Source organism: Oppia nitens, unplaced genomic scaffold (assembly GCF_028296485.1).
Source record: "Oppia nitens isolate AA-2021 unplaced genomic scaffold, nextdenovo-longstitch-racon4-pilon3 scaffold1_pilon_pilon_pilon, whole genome shotgun sequence".
In the NCBI taxonomy this organism is placed as follows: Eukaryota; Metazoa; Arthropoda; class Arachnida; order Sarcoptiformes; family Oppiidae; genus Oppia; species Oppia nitens.
This window is the reverse complement of record NW_026533199.1, coordinates 2,369,508-2,382,189: the sequence shown is the minus strand read 5'-3', so window position 1 is coordinate 2,382,189 and position 12,682 is coordinate 2,369,508. Positions and strand designations below refer to the sequence as shown.

The 12,682-nt window shown below is 31.5% G+C and overlaps 1 protein-coding gene across 1 annotated transcript; it reads left to right on the top strand.

Annotated features, from left to right (window-relative positions):
• The first annotated feature begins 63 nt into the window (after positions 1-63).
• Positions 64-12,682, top strand: LOC128952857 (hemicentin-1-like). The gene is made up of 16 exons (XM_054298312.1): positions 64-142; positions 3,519-3,784; positions 3,971-4,034; positions 4,147-4,479; positions 4,692-4,812; positions 4,985-5,172; positions 5,387-6,673; positions 8,731-8,994; positions 9,352-9,645; positions 10,061-10,192; positions 10,558-10,588; positions 11,082-11,143; positions 11,473-11,532; positions 11,807-11,922; positions 12,028-12,117; positions 12,285-12,682. The coding sequence occupies exons 1-16, from the start codon at positions 64-66 to the stop codon at positions 12,627-12,629; spliced, it is 3,732 nt and encodes a 1,243-aa protein (XP_054154287.1). The 3' UTR covers positions 12,630-12,682.

Genomic DNA, 12,682 nt, shown 5'->3' with positions numbered 1-12,682 from the left:
TGTAAAAGCAATTTGTGTTTATATATATATATATATTATATCAAAACACCAAAACACAGTGCAATGTTTGGCCATTTATTAATATTATGTGTCGGAGCCACTCAATGGCTGTCCTTCGGTCTTCAAGTGGATGAGTCGACAGGTGAGTGAGAGTACTTTATTTTGAAGTCTATTTATTTATTACTTTTTTTTGTTGGTTATTTGTTTTTAACCTTGCTACCGTTCCTTTTTATCACTGTCTACATCATTAAGTTTTTATTGGCATTGATTATGTCAGTTGCTGGTTATATAAATATATATATATACATAATATCAGCAGAACATACATACATACCAGTGCTTAAAATTAATAGTCTTTTAACTCAGCTCAGAGTTAACTAATATAAATTTATATAATAATATAACTTTTATATATAAATTGCAAATGTAGTGAATATACACAATCGTATTAAATGTCATTTCATAGTATATATACTAACTAAATGCTAACTTAGGTGAGGATCACTTCACTGGCGTAAAGAGTTTTAGTGAACAGTTGTGTCTGAAAATGCAGTTTTAAATGACATTAAGAAATAAAGTGATCGACAAATTCCTTACTATTTATTTGGCTTTAATCCAAAACAATACAACACTTTAATATAATATTAGTTTCACTCTCTATTAGTATTGTATTAGCGTTTGGATAGCAAATTCACTCTCGTTTTCAATCTCTCAATCGGGTTGTATGTGTTTTGTCTATCGCTTGTATTTAACGATGAATTATTGAAAACCGATTAAAGTATTGAACGTAAAAAACGACAAATAAAATAAAAAGTGTGTGAATTAGAAAAAAGTCGCTCTCGTTTGTTATGTAATAAAATATACAGAATTTTTTTGATCGTAACTCGAAATGCAAGTTTGCTATTAAGGGTCGGATAGGTTACTCGCTATTTGTATCGATAGAAAAAAAAGTTTCTAACAATATATTGACTGAATGTATAAAGTAATAGTAGTAGAGTAGAGTACAGTATGTGTTGTAATGTCCAAGTAATGTCGTATAAAAAGAAAGCCTAATTAGGAGGTCAACGAAATAAAAGGGAAAGAGAGGAAAGGGCCGTTTAATGCTTGCTTTGGGACCACTTAGACAAACTAGAAAGAGAAAAAAAGAGATCAATAAAATGAATCTGACGTGAGGTTGTGTGAGTGTAGAGAATRTGTTGTCTAAAGAGTAACAATCATAATGGCATAGCCTGCCTACCAGTGCTCTGTCAAATAAAAGCACACATAAAAAAGACAAAAACACATAATACAAGACAATAGAAATGCTTTAATTGCAAACTTTCCCTTAATTAAGGCAACTCTTGACTTGTTATGTCAGTGTCGGTGGTTATGTTTATGTTATGAGTGCACCACAAGAGGAAAGGGAGATCTCAGATAGAGACAGGAGATTGACTCTCATAAATATACACAAAACAGAAAGAAAAAAAATAAAATTTATATATAATATAATAATGTGTAGTCTCTACTGCAGGTGCTCTTAACATACATACTGTATATTGTAGAGACAACAACACACTCGACTACATTAATGTTTTTAGAGATCTCTTAAAATGATAAAAAACTTATGATATGATATGTCTGTACAGTGAGAGAAAAAAAACGATTTATTGGTAAAACAATAGACAAAAAATAATATGTGATTATACTTTAGCCAACAGTCACACAAAATGAAGTGCTTTATTAAATATGCATGAATTCAGAATTGGACACGAAAAAGGCATATACTGTTAGGCTATACCTCACATACACACTGCCATCACCACACCATCAGTACTAACAGATCACTTGTGCTGCACATCCAAACATTTTTTRTATTTTTTGTTGGTTTCAACAAACATACCAAATATGATATATACACATCATATTCACAATCTATTTGATCTATTGTTCCACTGAGAAGTGTATATATTATTTGCAAAATTTGTGAAATAGTCATAAATTTTAACYACTAGTGACACACACACACACACACACAAGGGATAAAAAGAGATATTAGAGGTAAACGTCAATATTTGTCTACAATTTTCGGAAGACATGAATGCAGATTATAGTTAGATATTTGCAAACGTGACGAGACTTCTTATGCAATATATTATACCAAAAAAAATTCAATGCAATTGTTTTATTACAAATGATAAGTCTATTTGTTTGTCAAAAGGCGTATATCTGATGAAAAATCATAGCAATAAATGATCGGAAGAGCACCGAGAGGTCAAGTGTTTATAGCGCCGGAGTTTTATACATTTCCTTTTAGAAAAGAGATTTTTTTTTTAATATATAGATATTTCTTTAACTAATGGTGTCGTCAGTGTTGGTACTGTTTCTTATTGTTGTCAGAGTTGGCCTCACAGAGTGAGTGAGTAAGTAAGTGAGTGAGTGAGTGAGAGATAGAGAGAGAGAGAGAGAGAGAGAGTTTGTGGTGTTCAGTTTGATGGTGTGTTTGGTGGTGAACACAAACTGCATCTTCTGATGCATATATCCTCTCCGAGGAAATTCTCTCTAATGAATAGTAACCACAAGTCTTTATCTTTGATCATCGATGCGTTAAATACATCGCCTAAGAAATACATAGCAATATTGGTTTTGAGTGTTCACATCACCAGAAACCACAACAATAACAACAACAATACCAACGCCAACAGCACAGCACTTATTGCACCGGCAGTCAGATTTTTACCGATTTTTAATGCCAGTCAACACAAAAAAAACAGCATACAAAAAAATGTTTAATAAAACAAGTGAACCATTGGTTTTTTTGTTGGTATCTTCGGTACGATTTGTTTTGCCGAAAGAGATAACCCAATAGATCACTATTAAGTCGCACACATTTATATCGCATATATATACTAACTCTTAGAGTATTGGCTATAATGTTGACTACAAGACAATGATATAGCACTGGCATCTCTAGCTCATAGCATAGCATCCACACACACACACACACACACACACACAYACACAYACACACACACACACACAGGCATCGCATCTGCGATTAATAGCTAAACATTGCATTAATGCCTTTAAGATTTATTACAAAAGCCATTCACCAGAAAAAAATCGCTAATATATTACATAACAGTTAGACTCTCTGTGTGTATGTTTGTGTGTAAATATATACAGTATTTGTTTGTGTGTTTGTCTATACAAACTATGTTGTGTACAAATAGACTGGTATTTTATGATCACAAACACACAAAAAGTGGTCAAAGTATACTACTAACTATACTATGTATGTATGTGCTTACAATACCCAAAAAACCATAACTATAACAATAATGCACAACAAACATATAAAGTATACATAAGAAATATAACCATCATATGCACTGACTGACCATCAGCTTAGCTATCTATTTGCCAACAGTTTCGTGCAGCTGACAGTCCTTTTTTATTATTTATTTATATATTTCTATATATATATATACGTATATTAAATATCTATCTATCTATCTGTGTCTCTCTTATTGCAATTATAGCCGATCTGCCAGTTGTTGTTAAAGGAGTTGCAGGTCAGTCGGCATCGTTGCCCTGTCATATAGATCAGGCCCAGTGCGGTGAAGTATACTTCCTGACCTGGACCAAACTGGAAAGGGATGACCGATGGTCCAGAATCTATATCTTTGCCGACAATGTGGAAAAACCGTTGCGTGATCTGTCCGGTAGAGCCCGGTTTTCGCTACAGAAAACCGAAGCCCAGCTTTCCATCAATCAATTAAAGAGCACCGATGAGGCTCTCTATAAGGTCTGACAACTCATATAATCATCAATAATAGCTGTCTTATTTAGAACTGATAGCACTGGTAGTACAGTGTAGTACTGGTGCTCTCAAATACATACAATGAAAACGACAATTAGATGTCGAGTTCAATGTTTTATTATCTTCATATATGACTGTCCCTCTGATATTGTCTTATATATTGTCTTTCAGTGTGACGTAACATATGTTGGGGGAAAGTGTCCTTCACTGACATTTGTTAGGCTCAACATTATAGGTATTATTGATTTTTTTGATCGGCACTTAATTTTACAGACAAACTAAAAAAATATTTTTTTATCGACAACTTATACGACTGTTTTACATGTGTTTTCCGTCAAAACAATCAGTAAAACCATCGAAAGCTTATATCGAGTACAAGAGCTCACAGCTCGATAGCGGCCAAGAGATTCGCGGACTGGAAGATGAGTTCGTGAGGTTGGCCTGCATTGTCATCGGCGGCAAACCTATGCCTGTCATCAGTTGGCGTGCAATAGATAGCCAGGGAAACGCTAAACTTGTTGACGTAAAAAACTCGTCGGCCATCGACGACAATATGACTCGTCTGGTATTAACTAAACAATTGTCGCGAAACGATCTGAAGAGTCGATACGAGTGTCACGTCCAACACGAGGCCATCAGAAACAACTCAATGGACTCACACGTCATGATTGATGTCAGCGGTAATTGTCTTTTTTCCAATTGCTTTATAATCTTATTTGTAGTAATATATGATATAAAAGTGTATAAAAAAAATACCATCTGATCGATAAAAAGTTAATACCAATACTTTTTATTTGTATCAATTTTTTTATGTTTCTTTCTCTCCCTTTATTTTTGTTGTTGTTGTTGTCTTCACTGATTATACCCTCTTTTTTTGGCAAATACAATAAAGTTGGCGCAAAAACCATCGAAATAGTTGGTCCAAGAGATGCAATCAAAGAAGGAGATATAGCTCTAATACAATGCATAGCATACGGGAGTAAACCGGAGACACAAATAGTCTGGAAAAATGGGTAATTTAAGTGATACTTTTATTTGATATTTATTTTTAGACAATTTCATCTGAATGTATGAACCAATATATAAATCAATCTCTTTAGACAACTCATATGAAATACAATCCCTTAATGTTTTGCATTCAAATAAAAAATTCCAATTTTCTTCTTCTTCTTCAACAACACATAGAACTCATATCATTGATAAAGAAGTAAAAAGCGAAGTCGAGGCCAACATCGATGGTCTAACAGTTAATACTCGAAGTTATTTAGAGATGAGAGTCACCCGATTTGATCACTTAAATCATATTGAATGTCATGCAATAAATAAAGCGATGAAAGAGCCGATCAATGAGTCGATTGAATTGAAAATTCAATGTAAGTCCTAAAATAAGCCTTCAGGCTATACATCCTATTGTTTTCTCTTTTGTTGTTTAGATTTATTTTTTATCATTTATTTTTTAGGCTAAGATATAATGTAGTTTTTTTTGTTTGTATTTATATTGTGTCAAATGATTTAGAAAATATCTTTTACTTATGTGTCTAAGTTATTGTATCGTATATTTTATATTTTTTTTTGGTTCACAACCAGATCCTCCAATTGTGGTAATGGAGCCAAAACACGGTGTGATAGTGAATGAAAGTGTAGATATGGTCAACATTTACTGTACATTTTCATCAAATCCGCCCGAATTGCTTGAAAATGAGACCAAATGGTTTAAAGACAGTCAAATGTTGGATATAATAGAGGATAATAGTAGTCAGCATTTTGTGTCATCACTGTCCGGATACCCAATACTTACGATCGTAAATCCCCAGCGAAACGATTCCGGGGCTTATTATTGCAGTGTCTCTAATGAGATCGGCGTCGGAAAGCCCGCTGAGCCCATACTATTGATTGTTTTATATCCGCCAAAAGTAAATCTTGAAATCTATCCAAATCCTGAACAGGGATTTACCATCAAAGAGGGCGATGATGTTCGCATGATTTGTGATATTATTGATGGCAATCCACTCAACGCATCAACTGTTAAGTGGCTTAAGAATGGCCGCCAACTGGTCAGTGAATTGAGCGGTGAGCGCACCAATCAAAAAGAGATTACATGGCTTAGTGTTACCCGTACTATAGCCGGCAATTATACTTGTCTGGCCGTATCGGAGGCCGGACAAAGCGAACCGAGTAATTCCATCCAAATTGACATCAGTTATCCTCCGAGCAAAGCCGTGATTCGCCAATTGAACGGAATATATGCAGTGAAAGGACATAATTTGTCGCTCGAGTGCATTGTCTCTGATTTAGGAAAGCCTTCCAATACTATTGAATATCACTGGGAAAGTCCAGATGGTGTGCCCTTTCAGACCAAAGAGTCAATACTAGTGTTAACTGATCTAAAACTGACAAATAGTGGTAACATTACTTGTGCTGCAGTTAATGAAGTCGGCTTAGGATCGAAAGGCGTATTCCCGGTGACAATGTTAGCGCCGCCGAAAATCATTGACCACTTGCCGTCGACTATCGGTGTCGACGAAAACAAAATCAACAAACAGCGGTCGTCAGAGGTGGTGACCGCCGATACTTCCGACCACTCGCTGAGTGTCAACTGTAGGGTCGAGTGTTTTCCCATTTGCCAACTAAGTTGGTATAGAAACTCGCAACTAATCGACAACTCGACCGACTTGTATACCATCAAAAACTCCATACATCCCGAGGAAGTGATACTCAACCGGTGTGTTAGTGTTGTGTCGACACTGATATTCAATTTGACAGCAATGGCACCCATCGACCGGATCCGCGATACGAATGTCATCTATTCCTGTGTCAGCAGTGATAACACTGTCGGCCATTCAGTCAAATCGCAGACAAAATTCATTGTCGAGTGTATGTATTATTTGAAAAATATAAATAAATATATTTTTTTGTTGAATTTTTTCATACGAAAAAAATGCTGTCATAACTCATGAATAATGAAAGTTTGCATTTTTATATTAGCAAAAAAAAGGAGAGACACTTTTTTGTATATATTTTTCCAATCATTTTTTATGTATTTGTTATGTACTGAAAAAAAACTATCAAAAAACTATCGTCACTTTTATTAAAAATTTATTTATCAAAGAAAACGAGAAATTCCTGTCTTTTTCGCTCCCTTTCCTTGTAATCTAACTTTACTTATCATCCGTTTTTATAGTATAAATGAGACAAAAATAGTTCGACTTTTCTAATGTTTATGATTTATGAATTTTTTCAGACAATATATATATATTTATATATTTTTCCATTATTTAAGAATATACACAAATTACAGCATTTTTCAAGTTTTTAATTATTTATGAAATGAAATGAAAAGAAAAACCTTTTATACAGTATATATATATAWAWAAATATATAWAATTCTCTATTCCTTTATATTTGTTTTATTTGATATATAAATTATATATATATATATATATATATATATATATATATATATATATATATATATATATATATATATATATATATATATACAGTATATACAGCAATAATATACTGTATTATACAAAAAATCAAATTTAAAATATAAATCGATTTAATGCCATTTAGCTCTCGATTTCCTGCCTTTTAATTGTATCGATCGATACCAACACTGAGAGAGAGAAAAAAAGTGCCCAAAGATTTTCATTAATGATTGTATTTGAAAAGCGAACCTTTCTTTTATATATCATTAGGTTAGTTGATATCATACGATATAATTTTTTTCTCTCTCTGAGATTGAATGAATTTATGAATAAATAAATAAATGATTATTATATTATATATCAGAGTGAATAACAACATTAAACCCATTTCATAGACCAGTTAATGCAGAAATGTCTCAATAATAATAATAATAAAACAAACATAATATTATTATAAGTATAGTAATATTAGTATTAATATTAAATAAAAATATATTTATAAAATCATAAATCAAAATAAAAAAGATAAGTTGAAAGTAATTGAAAAAAATCAGTTAAACTTTAAGTAAATTGAATGTTATTTTTATAGATAAAAAAGTCTTGAAAGACAAGAGAAAGAGAGAGAGAGAGATGACTAACAAGAGATAAATTGAGCTCAAAAAACAAGTCATTTACTAAATCGTTAGCAAATAAAGACTGGAGTGTAATGTGTGTGTCTTTTTTAAACATACTGTTATGTATTGGGTGTCAATGCATTTAAGTTAAACAACACTTTTAAAGTTTAACCCTATTTTTATAGTTGACATAAACCCATAGGTTGTGTGTGAATTAAAGGGCGACACTGGGGTTAGGGCTCATCAACTAATTGATCGATATTTGTTTTACATTACTTTTTTAAAAATAGACTATCATTTAATATGATGAAAACTCTCTCTCTCTCTCTCTCTCTCTCTCTCTCTCTCTCTCACACACACACACACACACACACACACACACACACACACACACACACATTATTCACTCACTCACTCACTCACACACATTTTCAAAGCAAATTATTTGCCTTTTTTATATGTTAGACGAGTGCTCTGAAAGAGATAGGGTTTGATTGAAATGCATAATAGCTATCACTTTGACTGCTCTATTAACCCAAACAATTAAATTTAAATAATCCCATCTCTTCGTTGCCATTATTTAACACAAAAGTCTTTATATATATTTTTTATTGAAAAACTACTAAAGAATATTCTGTGTCTCACTTTTTTTATTATATTTATATATTGAATATATATCTATAGAAAACTATTAAATTTAGTATTCAATTTGTTTGAAAACCTAATCGTATGAATACATCGCATATAATAAAATGCTGATTTTATTTACTGTATTTTATATTGAAATCTAAAATTGTTTTATTGAAAAATAATGTCTACAATATATAAAGCCATTTAAAAGCTTTTATTTCTAAATATAAAATAATTTTTTTATTTGATTTGTCAGACCCGCCGGAAAATCTGAGAGTACGTCCAAAGCGTGTGGATGTCATTGAATACGACATTCCTCCGGAGATCTCCTGCGAAAGCGATGCACTGCCTCTGGCATCCTATCGGTGGCTTTCATCGTCCAATTTAGACACCGTTATTGCCGACAAACCATTATTATCACTGAACACATCCATCCAACGTGAAAGGGCCGGCACATACACGTGTGTGGCGTCCAATCGTCACGGAGAAGACAAAATCGATCTCTTAATTAACGTGTTGTGTATGTTATGTTATGTTGTCTTTTCTGTGTCTTTAAACTATTTTCTTTCATCTATTATCTCTTTGATCATTAAATTTTTGTGTCTCTCTGTTATAATGACAGATTATTTACTGTATATATATATATATATATATATATATATYATACCAGTATATACTATTAGCACAACAACATTATAGTATTTTAAATCCCTGTCCATAAAAAAATTAAAGACACATTGCGTGACACTCCCCACRACTATATTATCAATCATTCGCCACTTAATTATCAGACAATATGTTTTATTATTATTTTATTTTATTTTTTGCTAATTATATTTATTGTTTTTTTTATCTCTCTCTTTCTCTGGCATTTCAGACGCCCCGTCCTGTGTCTTAAGCGAGGGTCCCGTCAGTAGTGACGGCGAGATTGAACTGATATGTGCCGTCACTTCAGCCAATCCTAACAATGAGCTTATATACAATTGGTCTCTAAATAACTCATCACTAAATGAATCACTTATTGAACGTTATGTCAAATATGAAGGCCTTAAATCCAAACTAATTATTCCCATCAGCGAAGAGTCACTGTTTGGCAGTTGGAGCTGCTCTGTGGTCAACAGTATCGGTCAAACTGATCCCAATTGCACCCTATATGTGACACCACCTACTCGTAAGCAATTTATATGTTTTTTTGTCTCCCAATATTAAATTATTATATAATTTATTCATTAGCAAAAATATTCTTTATAATGTATATTTGCTTATTTTAGATTTATGGATATAATTAATAGCATTTTATCATAACATATAATTTTGTAACTCAATAGGATAAATAAAAAATACATTTCGTGGGAAATAATTGTAGCCTTGAAACAATTATATTATATAAATTATATTTTATGCTACATTAAGCATAATACATATTTAATAAGCGATATACGCCTATTAGTTTAGTATTATTAATTCAATACAAATCAATTATACACATATGTGTAGATAATTTTTCTTAAATTATATATATATATATATATATATATATAAGTTTAACATAMATTATAAATTAATTTTGATTTATTTCAAAACAGTAATATCTGATGGAGTATTGGGTGACGAGTCTGTGCTACTCATATCGACAATAATCATAGCCATAATAATTACATTTATTGTCATATTATTTGTGTTGATTTGTTTGATGAGAAGGGGCCGTCATAAGCAAGGTTTGTKCTCTCTCTCTCTCTCTCTCTCTCTCTCTCTCTCTCTCTCTCTCTCTCTCTCTCTCTATTTCTCTCAATGAAATCAAAATAATAATACAAAAAATAATAATAGTTGGAAATTACATAATAATAGTGTGTTTTAGTTTAAATGTATATATAAGTYATGTTTTTGTGTGTTGTCTATGTGTGTGTGTATGAAATGTGGACGTGCTTTGCATGTATAGTTATGATGAGCTAACATTGATGACAGTGTGTYCCAGCGTCTAACAGTCCTCCCTATCTTTCTCTCTCTCTCTCTCTCTCTCTCTCTCTCTCTCTCCACTAATTTTTGCTGACCTTTCCCTTTATGTTATTTTTTATTTTTACAGAAACGACTCGAGTTTCACAAACCAGAGAAAAGTAAGTTTAACGCACTTTGCGATACATTTTTTGCTTAATAAAACATTTTATTTATTTTTTAATAACAATAATAATGATAACAAAAATAACACAATTTTTATTAAAGCCCTTCATTATAATATATATATACTATATATTGAATATATTATATAATCTTTTATTGTATATAATATAGTGAATATAATTTACTGCATCACAAAAGTTATATACATATATACARTACATTTTAATGCAAACCTATGATATATTAATGCAAAAATAATGCTTTATTTAGTAGCAGTTCATAGTAAACATAAACTAAAGCTACTATTTTGCATTTGAAAAACACTTTTACTATCATTTTGCATGCATTATATGATTATATATACAAATTATAATAAATGGCTATTACTATACACATATTAGTCATTAAAATATAGTTAAGCTCTAGATTTTCTTATATATTTCATAATACTAATACTACTAATGCTAATTCATATCAATGTACTAACAGTCCCGATGGTAGCCGATCTCCCACTCCCTCATCACTGAGCAGTCATTTATCATCAAATCAAGGTATGTATTTGCTATACAATAATAACAATAACACATTGCCTGCTTATTTAGATAATTATTTTAAGTGATAATAAATATCATAACCAACAACAAATATATATATATATATATATATATATATATATATAAACTCATTTTWAAAAATATGTTTGTGTTGAGAATCACATAAATTTATATATAATAAAAATGAGTACACATTTTTTTGGATGTAAAACCACAAACTAACCGATTGTCTGTTTTTATTTATATATGTGTGTGAATTGCTTTTTATTTATTTAATATGTATGGACTTCTGGTGTCATTAAAAAAATCTTAACAACAAAAAATAGTTATAACATATAAAAAGGTCGAAATGAATCCCAGATTGAAACGAAACGACAAAGTGATGGGTGAGAGATGTTTTCAATTATTTTTTTTATTATTGTTATTATTACTGTATTAATAGTAGTATTATATAAATAACCGTTTAAATACCTCGGCTTTATTTTTTTGCTAAGCTATAGCTTAACATATAATTGCCAGTAATTATTGTTTAGATTATGTGTGTTCCCAACGGAGAGAGAGAAATAAAAAAATAATAACAATTGTTTTATTGTTATTTTAAATCAATATTATCTGATGAGGTTTTCTCACATATGATTTTTTCTTAATTATTATTAATAGATATCTCGCGGAATGAATCTCTGGGTAACCGAAAGACATCCATAGACAATGAAAACGACACAAACCCGGAGTCACCCAATAGGGAAATGTATGAAAATATGGCTTTTCAGMGAAAGGTATGGCCATCTCTTTAATAAGCTTACGACACAATGCATTGATTTGCTATGAGATTAACTTATTTTTTGCTTTTTTGATGTTTCATAACAAAAAAACACAATAAGTGTCTGCAATATATGCCTAAATACCAATACAACGAAAATATCGCTCAAATAACGCGAGAGTTGCGTAGAACCCAATCAGCCAGATATCAGGTTGGCATCCCTGAGCTTAATCTAACAGCTCTTTATTATTATTATTATTATCTTCTAGTTTTTTTTGTTATTGTTTCATAAAATACTGATTTCCTAATTAGCGATCCATTACTAATAACAATGCTTTATTTTTCGCTATAATCCCCGCCTGATTTAATACAATGTAGACCTCCAGTGCCAATATATACAGCATTTATGAGCGCAATGTGGTCTACGCTGACCTACAGCTTACCAGTGATGACGATAATGTAATGAACAGTCCATACAACGGTTGTCACACCAAAATCAATGGCAATCAGCATCAGMTTCAGGAAAATCACTCGCGAAGAATGCTTAATAGCCGTCAAAGCAATTATAGCACTCTTAACAGTCATCATAACAGTCATAATAATCACAATAATAAGAGTCATATTAATAGTAATCATCACAATAGTAATGGCAATAATAATAATCTGTGCGAATATGCTGTCCTCACGTTTGACAGTTCACCCTCTCCTCCGAGCATTTGCTGACACCAGCCATAAGTCATAATAATGAAAATCCTTTTTTTATTATTATATGCTAT